This window comes from Leguminivora glycinivorella, chromosome 21 (assembly GCF_023078275.1).
Source record: "Leguminivora glycinivorella isolate SPB_JAAS2020 chromosome 21, LegGlyc_1.1, whole genome shotgun sequence".
Taxonomy (NCBI): domain Eukaryota; kingdom Metazoa; phylum Arthropoda; class Insecta; order Lepidoptera; family Tortricidae; genus Leguminivora; species Leguminivora glycinivorella.
The window spans coordinates 14,982,786-15,004,501 of record NC_062991.1 but is presented as its reverse complement, the minus strand read 5'-3'; the positions used below and the strand labels follow the sequence as shown (position 1 = coordinate 15,004,501).

At 37.0% G+C, this 21,716-nt stretch overlaps 1 protein-coding gene across 5 annotated transcripts in view; it reads left to right on the top strand.

Moving 5' to 3' along the window:
* The window catches only part of LOC125237588 (voltage-dependent calcium channel type D subunit alpha-1-like), a 124,355-nt gene that overhangs the window by 85,076 nt on the left and 17,563 nt on the right, over positions 1-21,716 (top strand). For 3 of the 5 annotated variants that reach the window (XR_007178351.1, XM_048144724.1, XM_048144722.1), the window contains exons 17-37: positions 277-386; positions 1,504-1,625; positions 3,115-3,259; positions 3,511-3,646; positions 3,958-4,121; positions 4,498-4,582; positions 5,764-5,871; positions 8,022-8,074; positions 8,597-8,734; positions 9,638-9,752; positions 10,299-10,429; positions 10,934-11,078; positions 11,778-11,858; positions 12,979-13,077; positions 13,821-14,027; positions 14,860-14,959; positions 16,021-16,205; positions 17,572-17,669; positions 18,267-18,355; positions 19,325-19,465; positions 21,347-21,512. Coding sequence is in view for 4 of the 5 variants with exons in the window: in XM_048144724.1 (XP_048000681.1) it covers positions 277-386; positions 1,504-1,625; positions 3,115-3,259; positions 3,511-3,646; positions 3,958-4,121; positions 4,498-4,582; positions 5,764-5,871; positions 8,022-8,074; positions 8,597-8,734; positions 9,638-9,752; positions 10,299-10,429; positions 10,934-11,078; positions 11,778-11,858; positions 12,979-13,077; positions 13,821-14,027; positions 14,860-14,959; positions 16,021-16,205; positions 17,572-17,669; positions 18,267-18,355; positions 19,325-19,465; positions 21,347-21,512 (2,618 nt within the window). In the remaining variant the exon portion in view is untranslated. Of the gene's footprint in view, positions 1-276; positions 387-1,503; positions 1,626-3,114; positions 3,260-3,510; positions 3,647-3,957; positions 4,122-4,497; positions 4,583-5,763; positions 5,872-6,665; positions 6,774-8,021; positions 8,075-8,596; positions 8,735-9,637; positions 9,753-10,298; positions 10,430-10,933; positions 11,079-11,777; positions 11,859-12,978; positions 13,078-13,820; positions 14,028-14,859; positions 14,960-16,020; positions 16,206-17,571; positions 17,670-18,266; positions 18,356-19,324; positions 19,466-21,346; positions 21,513-21,716 lie in introns of all 5 variants that reach the window. The other 2 variants (XM_048144723.1, XM_048144725.1) reach the window with 2 other exon arrangements.

Below are 21,716 nucleotides of genomic sequence, written 5' to 3'. Positions count from 1 at the left end.
AGTATATGTATGTATAAGCGCTTTGGTTAACACTGTAATGCTTACGCATGCTAAAATAAATGTAATGAAATGAAACTTTGTACTTAATTCTTCGTTAAGATTTATTCGTCAATAAATGTAATTTCTTAAATTATAGCAGTGGAGCATATGATTGAACTAAACTAAAAACTTTTTTGATTTTAAAACTTTTTTGAAAATAAAACTAAAAACTTTTTTGATTTTAAATAAAAAACTTTTTTTATTTTTGCCGATTTTATAACTAAAATCAAATTGTAGGGAGCAGAAGAAAATCCTGAAGCAGGTAACCCACAACTTGACGAAGACACGGAAAGAGGAGAGACAGATGATGAATATGTAAACGAAGAAGAAATCTATTCAGACGAGGGGTAAGTAAATATACAAAGTCACAACAAAGCAATGAAAGTGATTTTGATAGCAACCTGTACAAAGGTTAAGCAAAACGTCATAATTTCAAATGTAGGTACATACGTTTTCGACTGTTCTGCTTAGCATGAAATTGATTACGAATAAGTTATTTACACTACTTTAACTCAATGTCATTCTTAAGGCTGCTTTATCGGAGGTATAAGAGGATACCAAGGTACAATTTACATTTTATTTATTGAATTTATATTTTGATATTATTGTGTGGTGAATCATTCTGTGGGTCTAGTGAAAAAGGGTCCGAGGTGGGACTTATGCCCTTTTTCACCGAGTCAATTTGAGTTATACCCTTTTTCACTAGACTCACAGCATTGTATTCGTAACTATCGATTGTATCGTAACAGCATCGTTACCATTGCCGCAATTACTAAATTCTTAAGAGTCATGCGCATTTCTTTGTAAAAGTTTAATTCAGGCATAAATTAAATATAACAAGATCATACCATCCCATACATTAAAATGCGACCGCCTAAGACCGCGCTTACACTCCACCACACATAGATGGCGACACAAAAAATGTCTTGTAGCTTTCGATTGTACTTGTAGATGGCGTTAAGTGTCACTTTTGACATAGATTTACGGCTCGGAATTGACACTTAATGCCAATCTACAAATAATCGGTGGCAACAAGGCATTTTTTGTGGCGCCATCTATGTGTGGTGGAGTGTAAGCGCGTTCGTAGGCGGTCGCATTTTAATGTATGGGATGGTATGATCTGGTTATATTTAATTTATGATTCAGGGTAAAATGCTTAAAACTATCGCATTCCCAAAAACGGAATAATATTGTGCTGGATAACCGGCAATGTTTAAAACAGTGCTTTGGTTGATTGAAAAAATGTGTAGTAAGTTTAGATTAACGCCGTGGCTTGCGTGGGCGACGGTCGCGCGATGGTCGCGCGACGGCGATGCGACGCATACGAAATCAGTGCCTTATCGATTGGAAGTAGACGATTTAGAGACACGGCGTAATAGGCGCCTTTATCATTTAGAAACATATTTTTTACTCTAAATTTATGAAAAATTACTAAAATTATTTTATTTTTTAACATAAATACAGATCAGACCACGAGTATGAAGAAACTGGATCGGAAGAAGAGGTGAATGAGCAAGACGCAGAAGAAAGAGGAGAAGCGAATACCGTTCTTGTTACTACGGAGAATCAGCAGATCAATCAAAACGGTATTTTGAGAGTTTTTGATTGAATTTATTTTTATCATGATAACTAGTAAACTCTTCATTGATAGTTCAAAAACGGATGAGAGAACTGAATTTTATTTTGTTCAAACTAATAGTAATTCACCGAATGATTTCACCTCGATCTCAATTTAACAGTAATACAAGTGGCTGTAAGTTTTAGTCGATTTCTGCATTTAAATATCGCGTTGTTTCGTTTATTATTTTTGTAGTTTTAGTCACATTTTCGACCGTGCATTTAACTTTCGCGTTATGACTCAATCGTTAATTACTTTAGTCGCATTTCACCCTCGATTTCGTTTGATGAAAGATTTGGTCTTTCACTCGATGGTATAAATTTAACCTTCGTGCTTTAAAACCCTGGGAAAGCTCAAAAATCCACCGCTTGCGGTTTAATAGGTTAAATATTGGAATTTTTCGCTAGCTTGGGTATTGAACCTTAGTCCATTGGGCTCTTAAGCCCAGAGCTGCCAGACCTTCCTCATTTTCTCAAGGACGAAACTTTGGGATAATGTAGAATTCGTATCAACGTTTAATGTCTGAATTTGTTTTTTTATCATGCAGAAACGTCTGCGAGCGATATTACATATTTTTAAATTAAAGGAAAAATGGAAAAATTCACACCTCCGGCAGGACTCGAACCTGCGACCTTTGGCCTTGCCGGGGCCCTCTCGCTCCCAACTGCCTCCGTGGCGCAGGTTCGAGTCCTGCCGGAGGTGTGAATTTTTCCATTTTTTCCTTTAATTTAAAAATATGTTTAATGTCTGCATATTACCCAGTTCGGCTCGTCGGACATTTTTTTGCTATAAGGTTTTTTTTTTAAACACTATCTTTCCTTAAAATCTAAAGGCTAGTTTTTATATATGTGTTAGAAAATACTGTTAGGAATTTAAAATCATCATTTTCAAACCATTTGCGCCGGCCGTAGCTTGAGGAATGAGGGTAAGTTAGAGAAACTTTCAAGAGTCTGGTAAAAGTTACGGCCGGCGGAAATGGTCAGGTAATGATGATTTTCAAATCTTTACAGATACAGTATTTTCTAACACCTTGGGGAACTTTGGAGCAGGCTACCTAGCACCAAAGGACTTCAGAGAGCTACCCATGAGCCTCATCATCCGATACGTAGAGATGGTCGAGAAGCTCCTGAATAGCTGAAGAATCTTAGGATCGAAGGGGGTAATTGCACAAAAGATCCCGATGGGTCGAAGTGTATCCGAAAGGGCCCCCGCAGATTTAAGATAAGATAACACCTTGTTTCATCCTTGAGAAAATGTAGGTCTGGTGACTCTGGGCTCTTAGTCCATATCGATATTAGCACGAGCAGTGGGCTATTTGACCACAGTGAGATTGACACTTGACACTGACAATTCTGTGCCTATTTGTGTCTACTCGGTGTCAATATTTCCTTGTCGAACAGGCAATGAACTGCAAAGTGTCTCGTTTTCTCCTATATCATTGGAAACTTTTTGTGCAGGGGATATAAAGAAAGAGCCGTCTCCCATCAAACGTCAGCCGACGGTGTCCGCCCGCCCCCGCCGTCTCTCAGAGGTCGAAGTCAAGGATCAGGAAAAACCCATCCCTGATGGCACCAGCTTCTTCTTTTTCTCGAAAACCAACCCGTAAGTTTTTTTGTATTTCCAACAGCAATACAATGCTTAAAAAAGACAGACTTTCACGAGTAGATTATTCACTTGGCTTGAATACACTCATATATTACAAACTCATATTATTGCCTAGCATGGGGACACTATCTAAGGGTCATCAAATATTTAACAGGCAATGAAGTATTAACTATAAGATTAAGATTACTATACGGTTGAGGTAGTTTTTCGGTTACTTGATTTTACTATTTTTTTTGTATTTCCAACAGCTTCCGAGTGATGTGCTTCAACATCCAAAACAACTCTGTGTTCAAAAATATCATCCTCGTCTGCATCCTGATCTCCTCAATGATGTTGGCTTTGGAAGAGCCTGTGCCAAAAACGGAAAATAAAGCCACGGCTGAAGTAAGTCTCTTAATTTTACGTTACAGTCACCGGCATAAATAAGCGATGACTTCTATACCTTGTTTTTAATCGTTTGAAAATTTCGTATGACATTTCAAACAAGACGTTAATGTGACAAGGTATAGAAATCATCACTTAATTATGCCAGTGACTGTACTATGAGGGTGACGTTCGCATTCGCTTACCCTTTCATTACTGTCAATTTTTCTTGTGTGTTGTATTATTTTCTGGTACAATAAAGTATTTTACTACTACTACTTACTATTTCATTTGCCACTTCTTATTCTGTACCAACGTTTATTTATTTCCAGGCATTAAAGAAGGTCGACTACTTCTTCACGGCTGTCTTCACCTTGGAGCTGTGCCTCAAGTTGATCACCTACGGATTCCTCTTCCATAAGGATGCTTTCTGCAGATCTGCCTTCAACCTTCTTGATCTGTTGGTCGTTGTTGTGTCCGTTGTGTCCATATTTGGGTAAGTTATTTTCCTTTTCTAAATTATTTTATATTCTTTGGCCATTTTTTTTACTTTTGCCCAGGAATTCGTTAGTGTGGACTTAGGGATAGCGCCTGTTAAAAAATTAAAGGCAATTCTGCAGTTGAAGAAATATGTTCACATCAATTAACAACATTGCCTCAATCAATTAACCTTAACATATACATACATAACATTATTTACCCTCTTAAAGGATTATTTAGTAAACAAAAAACTATCTTACATCAATCTCCAGGACTCAAGCTATATCTGTACAAAATTTCAACTAAATCGACCACTTTCGCGTTCACGATATAAGTAGGTGTAGATAATTAGGTATAACTAATATGTACATTCAACAACATTTTTGTTACAGGTCTTCTTTCGGATTCATAAAGATTTTAAGAGTATTCAGGGTGTTAAGGCCCTTGAGAGCCATTAACAGAGCCAAAGGCTTAAAGGTCAGTAATTTTTAATACTTATTTTAGACAATACCACAGAATATACAGGATGATTCATGAGTCGTGAGCAGGAGTGAACAGGGTACTGGGGAGGGTCACACTGAGCAACTTTCACAATGGGGCAACACTAAATTGTGATTTTTTTTTCTTAACTATGACTTAATTGATAGTTAATCATCAATTAAGTCATAATTAGAACGTAATTGATAATTAGCTATCAATTAAGTCATAGTTAAGAAAAATAATCACAATTCAGTGTTGCCCCATTATGAAAGTTGCTCAGCGTGACCCTCCCCAGTACCCTGTTCACTCCTGCTCACGACTCATGAATCATCCTGTATATTGTTATATACCTTCTTAGCACTAGAATATTCCAATGAGACGACACTTAATGTTTTTTTTTATCATGCAGAAACGTCTTATTACGAGAAGAATTTAACTTGTTTTTTTTTAATATATCTATTTTTCGTATTTGATATAACTTGTTTTAACCCGTAATCAGCTGAAGGATTAAAAAAGAAGTACTTTCACATACGGACTTCAAACCAATTCGATTATTAATCAGATTTTTGAACTGTCAGTCTGGCAGTGGGTTAAATAGTAACCATAATTTTATTGCTTATTATTCACATACTTCAAAAATAGTTTCCTCATAAAAAGTAGACATTGTGTGATTAATGATCTGTAGTAACAGTAATATGTAGTAGGAATAAAGCAAAATAAATACTTGAAGTGCATATATTTACTACATATGAGTAGATGTTTAACCGAAATGATTTTATGTGAATCCATAAGAACAAAGGGATTTTTTTATATCTAAGGCATTGTTTTGTGTTTATCAAACTCCATTGTTGATAATATTCTATGACTTTATTTTGTTTTGCGCTATTTTATTTGACATACATGATTTTGATTGTTATCAATAATTAGTTAATTATACAATTTCACTTACAAGTGGCGGCACATAAGTTTAACGTGGAGTGAAATGTGAACGCATACCCTTCGTCCCCTGTAATCCCCTGAGAGAACCGTTTTTGACTTCTACGCTATAACTGTCAGCGCTAAAGTTATATGCCGCCACTTGTAATCCCTTGGCCCTATAAAATTTCTACGTTTCAAAGTTTTTAAACAAAATTGTTTGGCAATTACACGATAATTTTAAAATTTGTTTAAATTTCTAGCACGTAGTTCAGTGCGTGATCGTTGCGATTAAAACCATCGGCAACATTTTGTTGGTGACAAACCTTCTACAGTTCATGTTTGCTGTCATGGGCGTGCAAATGTTCAAGGTAGGGTACAACGGTAATGGATATCCACAAAATTTTCAAAAGAAACGCAAACTTTTTACGACACCTTTGGGTCTCAGCAGACACTAATTTTATTTGTGTATTCATTTTCTGTCCCTCAAATATTTTTTTTACACACAATCACCTGATTTCGTTTTTTATGTGTGAGGCTTTAATCGTGCCATTTTGGAAATTAGAATACTAACATTTCTTTGCTTCGCGTATGAGTCCAAAAAATTCGCTAACATTAAAAGCATGCCATTTCATTTTTCAATCAACCCAAAGGTGTTGCGTATATTTTGATTGGAACTCAAGATTTTTTGGACTCAAAACGAGCTTTTGTGTTTTTTTTTGCCCAAACCCTACCTTGACATTTACGCTCATTTACTAGGAGAAAGGTACTTGGTTTAACTAAGTGTTTTTGGTCTTTTTTAAAGCTTTCAAGTCAGATCAGGACGCTGGCAAGTTAAATAAAAAATAAATTAAACGAATGTTTTTTCGAAACCAAGGACTAACGTGAGCCATGTATGTAACATTTTGGAATATTTTTGAATTACCTAATAATGTTTTTGATTTTTTTTTTACCCAAATGTCTACACCACGACTACACATTGGAACACACGCTGACAATGTTATTAAAAACCCTGTGATTTTGGTAAATTTTATGTTGAACGTACTAACATCTCTTTCTTCTTTATATATGATACTTTCTTGACTTGTATTGTCGAATGTGGCTCGTTTGTTTTTGTTGAATGACGCACTTTTTTCGCATCATGTATTGCAATATGTATTTGTAGTATGTTGTGAAATGTGTTATAGCTTCTATTAGATCGATTGGAAATATTTTTTTAATAAATCATATCTTGCAATTTATGTTTGCTGTTGTAGGAATTCAGTTGTTTAAGGTAAAACTTATTTATGTTTTATTGTTTATCGTTGTAACAAAAAATATTTATTGTTAGATAGTTTCTCTTGCCTTATTCTATAGGCATTTTAGAAATTGTTAAAATTACGACATACTCGCTATCGAGATCCACAATCAAAACTAATAGTAGATGTAGAATGCTGAGTAAATAGTAAAATGCCTATAGAATATTTACTTCTAAATGTAGTTTGTCCGTGTGTTTGGTTTATAGAAACGAGATCATGTGACTTTATGACTATCAATTACTTTTTAATTGAAGACGAAGATGAAATACAAAGAAATACATCTAAAAACAGACATAAAGTAAATAAAGAAAATGAAAAGAGAACTTGTTTCTGTAAAGTACTTATCAAAACTAAAGAATTTAATGATGTATTTTACAGTATTGCATACGAATGTGTTTGTAATGAGGAGGTAACTATACAAAATGAAGATTTTTAAACATAGTATACATGATGATTCGGGAAGCGTAAGCAGGATCAAGCCTGCACATTCAATAAGTTATAAGGAGCTGTTTTGTACTTCATATTTGTTTTATAGGATACTAGCTTTTGCCCGCGGCTTCGCTCGCGTTAGAAAGAGACAAAAGTAGCCTATGTCACTCTCCATCCCTTCAACTATTTCCACTTAAAAAATCACGTCAATTCGTCGCTCCGTTTTGCCGTGAAAGACGAACAAACAAACAAACACACACTTTCCCATTCATAATATTAGTATGGATGCTGTCAAATTGATTGTACTTAGAGTCTGCCGGCGTATCATGCTTCCAGTTTTATCACTTATCCATGGATCTGTCACTCTCACACTGACACTTTCCAAAGCGTCACGGATATTTTTTCCACGTGGATAAGTGATAAAATTGGAAACATAATATTTACGCCAGCCGACGCATCATGCTGCCAATTTTATCACTTATCCACGTGGATAAGACATCTGTCACTCTCACACTGACATACTCCTAAAGCGTGACGGATGCTTTATCCACGTGGATAAGTGTGACATTTTATTTCAAAGTCGTATCTCTCTTTTAAGCTGTGTGACATTTTATTTCCATTTAATGTTGCTTTCATCCTGTTCTCGTCTCTTGAATCAGCCTGTATTTGAGGACTGCTAGAAAATTATTTCTTAGTATTAAATCTTTGTAATTTTTAAATTCAAGCATGTGCACATTATTATTGAAAGCTTTAATAATTTTACACAATTATTTGATTTTATTGTATTATTTCAGGGAAAATTCTTCTTTTGTACCGATACCACAAAATTGACTGAAGACGAATGTCAGTAAGTAATAATGCATTTCAAAACGTTGTAATGGCTTGATTAACTTTGAGTAAGTTGAAATATATAAGTATTTAATGCAATGTAGTCAAAATATATTTCACCACCCCCTTTCTTCCCGTGGGTGTCGTAGAAGGCGACTGTGGGATATGGGGTAAATTGTGGCGTAGGCGAGAGGCTGGCAACCTGTCACTGCAATGTCACAGTTTTGTTTTCTGTCAACCCCTTATTTGCCAAGAGTGGCATTGAAACTTGAGTAGTTTCATATGCTCTGCCTACCCCTTCATGGGATACAGGCGTGATTGTATGTATGTATGTATGTATAGTCAAAATAAATGGTTAATGAGATTCGTGCAGAGAAATACCTAATTTCGAAGGAGAAAAAAAAACGCAACTTCTAAAATAGTTACGTCATTTCTAAAACGCAAACTTTGTCCTGTATCTCTACTTGACAATGCCTGAGCTGGCACTTTGTGATTTTGTACTAAGATATTGATTTTCATACCTATTTACTAAATATTTTAGGGGCACATACATTATATATAAAAATAATGAGCCACAAAGGATGGAACGAATTTGGAAGGAGTACAAATGGAACTTCGACGATGTCCTGAGTGGGATGCTGACTCTCTTCACCGTATCTACATTTGAAGGATGGCCAAAGTGAGAACTAATTTATTCGATACAAATCTACAGCGTGTGGATTCCATACGGGCGAATAATGTATCCAGTTATAGTATCTAATCAAACGAATCATATAGGACAATCATTTTATTAAAAAGTGTTATTAATTAAGAGTAATTAATTTTTTAAATCTGACCAAGCAGCAATGTACGCCGTCCATATTAACTTGACATGATATAAACGTCATGTCGTAATGACGTTTAGGTAGGTATACTAATTGATGTGGACGTAATACATTGCGTGCTGAATTATTATGTATGAAAAAAAATATCTCATCTATTCAATAAAAAAACCATGTAGTTAGGCTCCTTAGGTCCAATACTAATCGTTATTCAAATATTCGCCCGTATGGAATACACACGCTGTATAACAAAATTTATGAACTCTTAAGTCAGCTATCTAGCTGAAATTGCAGGATGACCTAAGAAAAAAATCCCTCAGCGTTTTTGGGTCGAAACTATAGTCAAATCAAATGGTGCCAAAACTATTTTGTTTTTTTTTTCCTAAACTATGAATTTGTGATTCAATTTGAAATTCAACCTTTGATATGTTAGCTATATTTTTGCTGCCCTCACTTTATAGGTTGTTTTAGAACTATTGAAAACCTCTATGTTCGAATTTATGGTCACAAATCTATTCTAAATAAATCATTGTAGGTTGTGTAAAGTTTTTTTCTGAGTCAGGAGGGCGATTTTTGAATCTCGCATACGGAATTTTGTCACTAAAATACCGGTTGAAAACGGTGACTTGCTTATTATTTTCAGTGACAATTTTCTGAATTCGAACGCGTGAGACTCAAAAGTCGGCCCGCTGGTCAGGAAATAGCTTGCTAAAGTCAATCAATTGAATCAATTGTTTTCATTCTGGCACGATTTTTTCCAGTTTGCTGTCAGTATCAATGGACTCGCACGAAGAAGATAAGGGTCCCATAGAAAATTCGAGACCTTTGGTTGCATTTTTCTACATTAGCTACATCATTGTCATCGCTTTCTTCATGGTAAGTGGTTTTAATCGTATTTTTTCGGAAATGTACGACCGTGTCATGCTATTTCAGTCAGTCTCTGTACAAAGCATACTGACACTCTCTTGAACTAGCATGACAAATACGAACGTTTCCGGAAAAACACGAGAAGGAAAACCTTTTCGCCCTACATCTGTACACTAGCACATAACGTACAAAAGGAGTAATATGAAGACAAACGTGATAAGTACTTGATTGGCATAATGTCGCAAAATGAGTTTTGACCTCTAACACAAGACTACGCTAGTACGCTACTCAGTCTTGAACGGTATCGCGCCAACTTTCGCTGAAGCCGAGCTCATGGAGGTATACCTCCACTCTTTATAATGATACTAGCGACTCACTACGGCTTCGCATGGTTAATACATAAAAACCTTCCTTTTGACTATAGAAACCGCATCAATCCATTGCGTAAATTTAAAGATCTAAGCGTACATATGACAGCCAGATAACGGGAAGTACCATTTTAAACTATGTAGTGATTTATTACCAGCAAATATGATGAGCCTATTCTTATTCCAGGTGAACATCTTCGTAGGTTTTGTCATAGTCACGTTCCAGAAGGAGGGAGAACAAGAATTTAAAGATTGTCAATTGGAAAAGAACCAAAGAAACTGTTTGGAATTTGCGTTAAAAGCAAAGCCAAGTCGGAGGTACGAAATTTTTGCATCCCTGTTTAAAAAAAGCGCTAGTGGCCTTTGTCGGTAAGATCGTGCGCCTTTCAATCCGGAGGTCGTTGGTCGAACCCCGGCTCGTACCAAAAATTTTCGGAACTTACGTGCGAAATGTCATTCGATATTTGCCAGCTGCTTTTCGGTGAAGGAAAACATCGTGAGCGAACCGGACTAATTCCAATAAGGCCTTAGTTACCCTTCGGGTTGGAAGGTCAGGTGGCAGTCGCTTTCGTAATAAAACTAATGTCAACGCCAAACCTTGGGTTTAGTTGTCAAGGCGGACCCAGAGCTCCCACGAGCCGTGGCGGAATGCCGGGATAAATTTTTTCTAAAATTGATATTCTTTTCATTTTTTCTTTTCATTTATAAAAACATACAATTTACTTAAGGAAAGCCCATGATGAGGTTGTTACTTATTTGAAAAGATACTTTTATTATTATATTAGAATCGACCTTATTGTTTGGTGTCGGCTTTTTTTGCAGATACATTCCAAAACACCGCATACAGTACAAGACATGGTGGTTTGTGACCTCAGAGCCGTTCGAATACTTTATATTCACGTTCATCGTGATCAACACTCTGGCACTCATGATGAAGTTCCATGACGCTAAACCTTGGTATCAAACGGTAAACATTACAACATACAGGCTAATCTCACAGTATAAGGACGACTCAGTCTATGAAAAACCGGTTATGGTAAGCTCAGTAGTTGCTCTCTGCGATCGGTATTTGGCTCTTTCGCACGCGCCGCGCGCGACCTTGGCAGCGCCATGCAGCGCGGAGAGTACTGACGCGACCGGCATCATCCGGTTCCGCATGTACTCTCTGCACCTCGCTGAGTGCGAGCGCCACTCAAGGACAAACCGCGCGGTGCAAAATTTGTTAGAAGAATAATACTGCATGAGTCGTCCTTATACTGTGCTAATGTTGCAAAAGTCACTATGCAAACGTTTGGCTTAAACATTAAATTTGTATAAGCGACAGCACGTGGAATGCTCCTAAAAATTTCGTGACAATTTTTTTTATCACTAGGCACATGATTGCCGCGAGAGTATGTCGTCGCGAGAGATGACAAGTCTTCTTCTAACTGTATTAATGACATAAGGACGGGTAGTCTATCTCGCGGCGATATACTCACGCAATGTTGGAAATAGTTAAGTAAACTAAACTATATGACTAAGTACTCTAAGTAGTCAGAAAACAACCTATGAATGTTGCTGTTTGGTCGTCAAGATAATTTTCATATAAAACTGAGTAGAGTGGGACATGTAATTTTATTATTTATAAAACTTATGATGTAATTGACCTTAATTATGTTTCTTTCAGCTTCTAGATTATTTAAATATGATTTTAACTACAGTGTTTACGCTGGAGTTTGTCTTCAAACTAGCTGCTTTCAAATTTAAAGTAAGTTTTGCGATAATTTTACATTAGGTACAGCGGGGCAAATCTCGACTGGGGGGCAAATGAAACTGGTCATTTTTTTCATCATGTTTTTTAAAAAGTGTGTTATATTTGTTCATAAGTTGCAAAAATATGTGTGTTTGACGACCGGTCTGGCGCAGTCGGTAGTGTCCACCGGTTATATAAGGTGAGGCACAGATATTTGTTCCTGAGTCATGGATGTTTTCTATGTATATAAGTATTTATATATTATATATATCGTTGTGGGTGAGCTTACCGTGGGCCTCAGTCAATCTGTGTAAGAATGTCCTATAATAAAATATTTATTTATGTATCGAAAAAATCGTCTTATAAATATGGCACTATGCTCTTATTACACCGGACTAAGATGCTTTGGGACATATTTTTGAGTAAGATGTGTACACCCATATTTTTACACTTGACTGTACATGTAGAACTCAACATCATAGTGTAATAATGGAAAAAATTGATTAGTTACAATTGCCCCCCCAGTCGAGATTTGCCCCGCTGTACCTTACCTTTAAAAATAAAAAAATAAAATAAAAAAGTGCATGGACTCCCTCCGCGCGAAGAAGTGAAACTTCTAATACAAACAAACACAAACGAAAAACAAACAAAAAGTACACCTGTGCCGGGGATCGAACCACGGACCTCTGTCTTGTGACTCCAGCACGAATATCGCCTAGCCACCGAGACTTATAGCGAGTCGACGTAAATAGGTAACCTGACTCTTTAGCACAACTTGCCTTCTCGCGCGCGAGTCCATACATCAAGCGCGACTTGAAGTATGGACATATATTTGATCGCCGCGCGACACAGTATGGTATGGACTCGCACGCGACAAGGCAAGTTATGCTAGAGGGTCAGTTGTGCACCACTATTTTAATAATAAAACTATCGTGAGATGACACCTCTAGACTACTGTACCTTATTGCAAAGACAGAAATTACTCTGGCTTACTAACCCTAACGTTTAACACAATCAGTCTGGACGTCGAATTAGAAGTTTCACTTCAAAAAATTAAGATTTTAATAATAAAATTGAATAATTTTCTAATTTGTTCGTGAACAACCAAGAAAGTTACCCGATAATGTTTTTCTAGAACTATTTCGGTGACGCGTGGAACACATTCGACTTCATCATTGTCGTCGGCAGTATTATCGATATTGTCGTGACGCAGGTCAATGAGATGGATCCTAATGTGAGTATAAGCATTATTTTCTATCTTTAAATAATGATTTGCTCCCAACTAAGTATTCCGAAAGATACTCGGCAAGATATTTAACTAACTAAACAATCGATTGAATTAAATAAGTGTTAGTATTTGTATTTTTGTCAGTTATTCGTTTTTCGGCGCTCACTTTTCACTTCTAAATAATCTAAGGACATTACCATGACGTAAACATCAGTTCCTTACATGCAGCGAACTAAATGCCAATCCCATTACATGTAATGACAATGGAGCTCACCAAAAAAATGTGGTTAAAAACTCATCAGAAATATAGGGTTATAGCACCCATAACGCTCATAACCAATGATCATTGATCGCAGAGTTGAAAAAGCAGATATGATGGAGAAGGATAACGTCCTAGCTACCAGGGACTATTCTATAGCAAACGTTTTATATCACCGCAAGTTTTAATGTGCCATTTTTTTCAAAGTTGTCCATCCCACTTTTTTTTTGTATTTGGAAATTTTTATGTGTTTTCCACTCAGAATGCTCTTTCAATCTAATAGGAGAAAAAAGTGTCCCAGGTTTTTTCCCAGTTACCATTTTTTCATACATTTTGTATGGCGGTAACGTTTGTTGGAAATCTTGGGACATCTATCAGGATCGAAAGAGCAATCGATTCTGAGTATGAATTAAAAAATACCCATGTTACGAAAAAAGTGGGGTTGACAACTTTGAAAAAAAAATGGCCCTAATACTACCCCTTTTTTCAGATGTCACCTGATAAAAGCAAAGGTTCCGTATTAAAATACGTGGCATTCTTCCGATTGTTCCGAGCGATGAGATTGATAAAACTGCTCTCCAGAGGGGAACGAATTCGGACGCTTCTGTGGACCTTCATCAAGTCTTTCCAAGCCCTGCCTTATGTATTTCTGCTGATCGTGCTACTGTTCTTCATTTATGCCGTCGTAGGAATGCAGGTAACTTATGTTATATCTGCGGGGGTCCTTGGGGATACACTTCAACCCATCGGGATCTTTTGTGCAATTACTCCCTACGATCCTAAGATCCTTCAGCTATCTTAAGCTTCTCGACTATCTCCATGAGTCTGATGATGAGGCTTATGGGTAGCTCTCTTTGGTTCCAGGTAACCTGCTCCAAAGTTCTTTATTCTTTGTCTGGGAATACAGGTAAGGTGGAGCAACTACTTTAAAGTTCTGTGCCAGATTACCAAAAGCAAACAAGTTTTACCTCTATAGTTTCGTCATGTCCTGTCTGTCTAGTCTGGCTGTCCGTCCGTACTGTCACATGTATACTGTATAGCTTATCCCGTCTCCACTTATTTTCCAGACAAAAATACCCACCAAAAACATTCTGTAAAAAACTAGCCAAGTCTCGATGGACCTGCTTGTTTATCTCTAAAAAGTAATGAAATCTAGACAAAGTCGTGCCAAGTCTAAGGTTCCTTACTGCGATTTCTTTATTGTTATAGTTAATGTTGTGTGACTTGGCCGTTGAAAGGTAGCGGTTCTGGCGACAGATTGGTGCAATGGTGTCATGGAGCAACTAGTTTTGTATCCTTGTGTACCCTTCAACGGCGTCAGATTAATTTTTGGTCCGTCACACATTTACTGCTTTTTTTTTGTTGTTTTTATTGGGCTGCTTTGTTCATCATTTTCTTCATCCCCTACTTGTATTTTTTGTCTTAATGACATCACAAAAAGGGAAATCATCTTATTCCTACTCCTACTTTATTCTCATTAATATTGTTTTAATCAATTTTATAACGTATATTATGTATTTCTGTTTCAGCTATTTGGAAAGATTGACGTAGACGGTGAAACTATAACGGAACATAACAATTTCCAATCATTTGGCTCTGCTTTGATGGCACTTTTCAGATCTGCTACAGGTAAGAAATTTATTCAACTAATTTTAAACAAAAGTGGAGGCTTAAGGGCGTTCCCTGCGCCAATGACCTTCCATTTGAATCCATTGATATTATGATAGTTTTTAAAGCCTATGATATTGAAAGCATCGTCTTTAAATAAAACAGTATCTCATAATTCCTTCACAGCTCATTATTCTTGAACAATTTTAGGGTCAAAAACTGTTTTTTTTTTGGTAATAACTTTTGTTTCAATTACTTTAAAATTAAAATCTCTGTTTCTGAATAAGGAGGTATGTTGTGTAACTTAGTTTATCATACGTCACGAGATGGCGTGACGAGCTTGACGACTACTCAACTAGATGAGACGTAGCCGAATGGCATTTCTCCGACGCCAAACGAAAGCGATACGCCGCTGGCTCTGTCGCGCCAATACGCAAGCGCGATAGAGATAGATAGTAGATACTAGCGCTTCGTTTCGTGAGCTGAGCAGGATTCGGCTAGAGGACGGGAAAGTGGCGTACTAGAAGAGAGGTCTTATGCTCAGCAGTGGGCGATAAAGAGCTGATATGATGATGATGATGATGATAAATATCATAATTATGGTCCAAGATCCATGTAATTTAAGACCATTGTAATACCATGAAAACGCAACAAACATCGAACTTTCTCTCGTCCTCAGCCAATATCTCAAAAACCATGACATTTTCATTTTCAGGTCAAATTTGCTGATAGCTAGTGAGATGTCCTATCACCCCTATCATGTTAGAGATACCCGGTATACAGTTTAGTTTGGTTATTTCATTTTTAGTCACACCTCGGACACTGGCGATCAAATGTATGAAAGAGGCGCATTCCTACGCACACAGTCTACTAAGCTCGTGTAGGCGAACGCGTACCATGCTTGTATGAATGAGATATGACAGGTCGACTGTTCGCGTTTTTGACAGGCGGTAACTGTGAGGTAACCGAGAGCGGGTGGGCTGCACTTTCAGTGGGGAGCGGGAGTGGCCATACTGTACGATAGCACTCTTTATTATTCTGTTCTTATTCGATTTTTGTGACATGTCTCCTATTTTTTCCAGGTGAAGCATGGCAGGAAATCATGATGGCTCTCTCCCGGAACAATGCAGAGCGTCCCGGCGAGCCGGCCGGCTGCTACAATCCGAATAACGAAAAGATGTCCGACATTGACCCGGACGGCACCGGATGCGGCAACTGGCTCGCTTTTCCGTATTTCATATCGTTTTCTTTGCTCTGCACTTTCTTGGTGAGTAGTCTAGGCTCATCCTGATGTATGGAGAACTCTGGAGATTTCTTTAGAGGACTCTGTGATCGAATGTTTGCGTATTATTTTTATTAGGAACTAGCTTTTGCTCGAGACTTCGCTCTCGTTAAATTCGAAAATTGCGGAATGCTCTATATAAACTTCCACCCCCTCCCCTATTTTAAGTAAGTGGGGGGTTAGAAAGAGACAAAAATAAGCCTATGCCACTTTCCTTCAACCTCCACTTAAAAAAATTCCGTCACTTCGTCGCTCCGTTTTGCCGTGAAAGACACAGAAACAGACACACACATTTACCCATTAAGACGATACGGTAGGGGTCAATTCTCCATACAAACGCTCTCGACTATTTCCTCCCTGGTTTTTGAAGATAGAGCAATGATTTTTTCAACACAGATTGTTATTATTTTTATCTGTGTCGGACCGTTTTGATTTTTTTGATATTCTGCTTTTTAAAGACTCTAGAGCCAATCAAAAATTTCCAAAAACGGCCTTTTTCATTGTGGCGCAAAAAAAGGTGTGATACTCAAGATTGGTAACACCAATTTCTTTATTTTTTAACTTAAATTTAAATTTTAAATTTTATTTCATTCTGTAACCAAAAGCACATTAACCAAAAAAGCTAAACGGTCCGACATAGATTATTTCATTGTTATTCAGATTCTCAAATTTCGTTCCGATTGATTAAGTTTTGAAGGAGGAAAGAGTCAAGAGCGGAACCTCGATTTTAAATATTTTTTTGAAATATCTTTTGACTGAGTTGTTCTTAATGGACAATTTTTTTTCGATAAATCTAGTTAATAACACTTGTATATTTAACTAAAATTCCCAAGTTGAAAGGGGGGCTCCTTTCCATTTTAGCATTTTCGCTACCGTATCCTCTATAGATTTTAGCCTTGAAATTAGAAAGGCACTATTTATACCTATTAATGCAAGTAACTGAGATCGTTTGAGGTGCAACAACCAAAAGTTGATTTTTTGGATTTCGAAACGCTTCTCTGTCTAGAGCCATTTCTGCCTAGTCAAGGGTGCAGGGTTCTTAAGTGGTATGTACTTACCTATGTTTGTACATACGGGTCAAATTTTGAAATTGATTTTTCGAAAAATAACTTAACAAGCTTAAATGGGACTGGGCGGAATACGTCTGCCGGATGCCCTGTGGGCACAGGTAGCGTTGGCTACCACAAATTGTAAGGCCGAGATGGTAGACGCCAGAGATGGCGTGATGAGCTCGACGCCTTTGACAAAGACTGGTGGGAGATTTCAGGAATTTGAGAGAAGTCTTTGCCCAGCAGTGGGACAATATGGCCTCTTAATAATAATAATAATTTAGCAAAGATATCTGTTTCAGATCATCAACTTATTCGTTGCCGTTATTATGGACAACTTTGACTATTTGACCAGGGACTGGTCGATCCTGGGACCACATCACCTTGATGAGTTTGTGAGGTAAATGACATGGACATGCACATTATCAAAGAAGCAGGGAAATGAAGAGTTGCAGTATTAATACTTGGCCAGCAACTGTATCCCCGATTGAATACAATCTGGGTGTAGGATTCAAGTCAAGAGTGAATAGGCTATTACTGAACCAGTGAGCTACATCTTCGGCGTTGTCGTCACTTTCTGTTAATTCAGTTAGCTGGAAGAGATCCCTTAAAGGGATAAACTCGCCTTTGTACATAACCATTATAATTAATCACTGTACTTGTAATTTGTTCTGTACAATAAAATGTTTACTACTACTACCACTTTCCATCAGGTCTTCAGATGCGACTAAGGTCAATCACTGGTCAGTTTATAATTTAAAAAAAACTCTTAACCCCTTATTCATAAACGTACTCTAAAGTTATCATGCAGATAAGGTTCGTTTGTCCTTTTCTATCACACCAATACGTAGGAAAGGGACAAACGAAGTACGTTTATGAATAAGGGGGTTAGTCTTTTTGCCTCCAGCCTCTTCCTTCAAATCAAGGAAATTGGCAGCGAAAACGACGTAAAAAAGATTTTCATTTCGTTTTATTTTCATTTAACGTAATTTTTCAGATTATGGAGTGAATACGATCCAGATGCGAAAGGGAGGATCAAGCATTTGGACGTTGTCCAGTTACTCAGGAAAATTAATCCACCTTTAGGTAAGGAGAAACATTCAACTCGTTTCTACACCCTGTTTTTAGGGTTCCGTAGTCAACTAGGAACCCTTATAGTTTCGCCTTGTCTGTCTGTCCGTCCGTCCGTCCGTCCGTCCGTCCGTCCGTCCGTCCGTCCGTCCGTCCGTCCGTCCGTCCGCGGATAATCTCAGTAACCGTTGGTACTAGAAAGCTGAAATTTGGTACCAATATGTATATCAATCACGCCGACAAAGTGCAAAAATAAAAAATGGAAAAAAATGTTTTATTAGGGTACCCCCCCTACATGTAAAGTGGGGGCTGATTTTTTTTTTCATTCCAACCCCAACGTGTGATATATTGTTGGATAGGTATTTAAATATGAATAAGGGTTTACTAAGATCGTTTTTTGATAATATTAATATTTTCGGAAATAATCGCTCCTAAAGGAAAAAAAGTGCGTCCCCCCTCTAACTTTTGAACCATATGTTTAAAAAATATGAAAAAAATCACAAAAGTAGAACTTTATAAAGACTTTCTAGGAAAATTGTTTTGAACTTGATAGGTTCAGTAGTTTTTGAGAAAAATACAGAAAACTACGGAACCCTACACTGAGCGTGGCCCGACACGCTCTTGGCCGGTTTTATTGAATTCCGTCAACTTACCGGCTTATAGATACCGGCAAGATATGCTACTTTCAATATCGTGACATAATCAGCATCAATATTGTAAAAACATCAATAATTCTGATTTAAGCTCTATAACGCGTGTCAAAACCCTTCCTCTCGAAAGCCATCTCACCTCTGAGTGATAAGTAATAAAGTACACCCATATCTACGCAATAGACGAGTTTGAAAATCTTTACCGTTGATCGAATTTACAACTTTTATTAGATGTCACTATAACTATGCATATACAAATAACTCGCATTTACTGATGTATGGAGTGAGTTACTACTCTACCCTTACTTATTCCTCTATGCTTTTTATACCTCAGGTTTCGGAAAGCTGTGTCCCCACCGGACGGCGTGTAAGCGTCTAGTCTCGATGAACATGCCTCTGAACTCGGACGGGACGGTCAACTTTAATGCGACGCTGTTCGCGGTGGTGAGAACACAGCTGGGAATCAAGACTGTTGGTATGTTTCTAGGAAACTAAGTCATAGATTATTAATTAGTTACTAACGTAACAGATCCTTCACTTGCCCGTAAAACGACAAATACCTACGCTTTTTTTAACTAATACCACAGAATATATAATAGTACAAGTACAGAAGGCTCACTCCTTTAATGTTCTCAAAATGCCGCCAATCTAAATTCTTACCTACATTGACAAACGGACCGCACGTGAGCAGCCGACATTGTACAAAAATAGTGTTTTAGATATGTATATGTCGCAGTAAGATAGATAAAACCGTTATATAGTTATAACCCTAGGAATATAATTATACGTCGTAACATAGTTAAACGAAAGCGATTAATTGCTATCTTACTAGGAATATAACTATAATACGTTACTAGTTTAGTCATATAGTTATATGACTGGATTCAGTCTAGTGAAATGATTGTAGGTAGGAGTGCGACGGTGCGGCAGAGGTATAGTTATAACCCTAGGGATATAATTATATGCCGTAACATAGCTAAACAAAAGCGATTCATAACCATCTTACTAGGAATATAATTATAATACGGCAGGTACTAGTTTAGTTATATAATTATATCACTGGATTAATCTAGGGATATAATTATAATACGTCTCTAAGTGGGACTGGAACCGGAAGTCCCGGTTTTTTATAGTTCTATACCAAAAAAAAATCAAAAGGAACCCTTATGTCGCGACTCTGTCCATCCGTCTGTGTGTTTAGAGAGAATAAGCACATTGAATTGGAAATAATTAACAAATTCTTGCCCTAAACAATTCTTCACTGTGGTTTGTTTGCTTAACGCATATAATTATATCCCAAGGGTTATAACTATACCTCCGCCGCACCGCCACACTCCTGTCTACAATCATTTCACTAAACTGAATCCAGTCATATAATTATTTGACTAAACTAGTAACGTATTATAGTTATATTCCTAGTAAGATAGCAATAAATCGCTTTCGTTTAACTATGTTACGACATATAATTATATCCCTAGGGTTATAACTATATAACGGCTTTATCTATCTTACTGCGACATATATATTTGTTATTATAATATTAACTAAAGACAACTAAGTGAATAATTGAACGACACACAACCGTTTAATGACGAACTCGAGACCAATCTTTGCATTTTTTTCTATCGAGCCGATTTCATTAAATCGTGTATCGAGTACGGCTATGTTCTTTGAAATATAATGAATAAGTAATAACATATAATTTACTTGCCTTACTAAGACTAATAGTTTGTCTTAAAAAACTGCGCAAGTAACATCAATTTTACGGAATTGGGTGTTGTCAGCCCCTTAACGTGCGACTGCGAGCCAGTGACGTAGGCCTGACGCTTGACTAAGCGTTCTAAAAAGTTGAAAAATAGTAGCAACATTTCAAAGGAATTTATTTTCATGTAGGTACCAAATTATTTTCATGTGATACATTTTGTACAATTTTGGACTGAACAGGGACAATACATCAATCACCATCCACTTTGATCTAACGTACTTATTTTCTTTTTATAATTTGGGATATTAATTTTAAGTTTTGCTGTTAGTAATTGGAATATCGTTTAGAACCTTTTAAATATTTTGTTTGAAACTTATCTCGAAATCCTGCGTTTTAATTGAATGTCTAAAAAATATCTGTTTTATTTTCATGTTTTAAGCGGGTTACTCACGTATTAAATCGATATAACGGTCGACATGTTTCGATCAATTTCCGAGGATCTTTTTCAAATCAGCGACCACGCCTTTACTCGTCGGGAGCGCGGCGATATCGATCTGTATATCGACTTAATGCGTGAGAAACCCGCTCAAAATATTTTTAAATATCTCTATGTTTGCTCAAAATATACCATCTTCTTCAATATTTACATAGGTATCATCGATGACTGCAATACTGAGTTGCGAGCGATCATCAAAAAGGTGTGGAAACGCACCTCACACAAGGTCCTCGATCAGGTGGTCCCGCCCCCTGGTGACCCCAACGAGATCACTGTTGGCAAATTCTACGCTACATTCCTCATACAAGACTACTTTAGGAGGTAATAAACGGAGGTATGCTGGTTATTTTAAGTATGATCTTGGCTATACAAGTATCTTCAGCTGTCTCAAGATTTTTGATTAACATTTTTTCTTTATTATCAACTGTTTAGTGATAACTGTTATTTATAAAAGCAAAGTTGGTAATGTCGAGTAAAAAAAAATGTCGCTGATCTAACTTCTTATTCTTCATTTATTTGATTTTT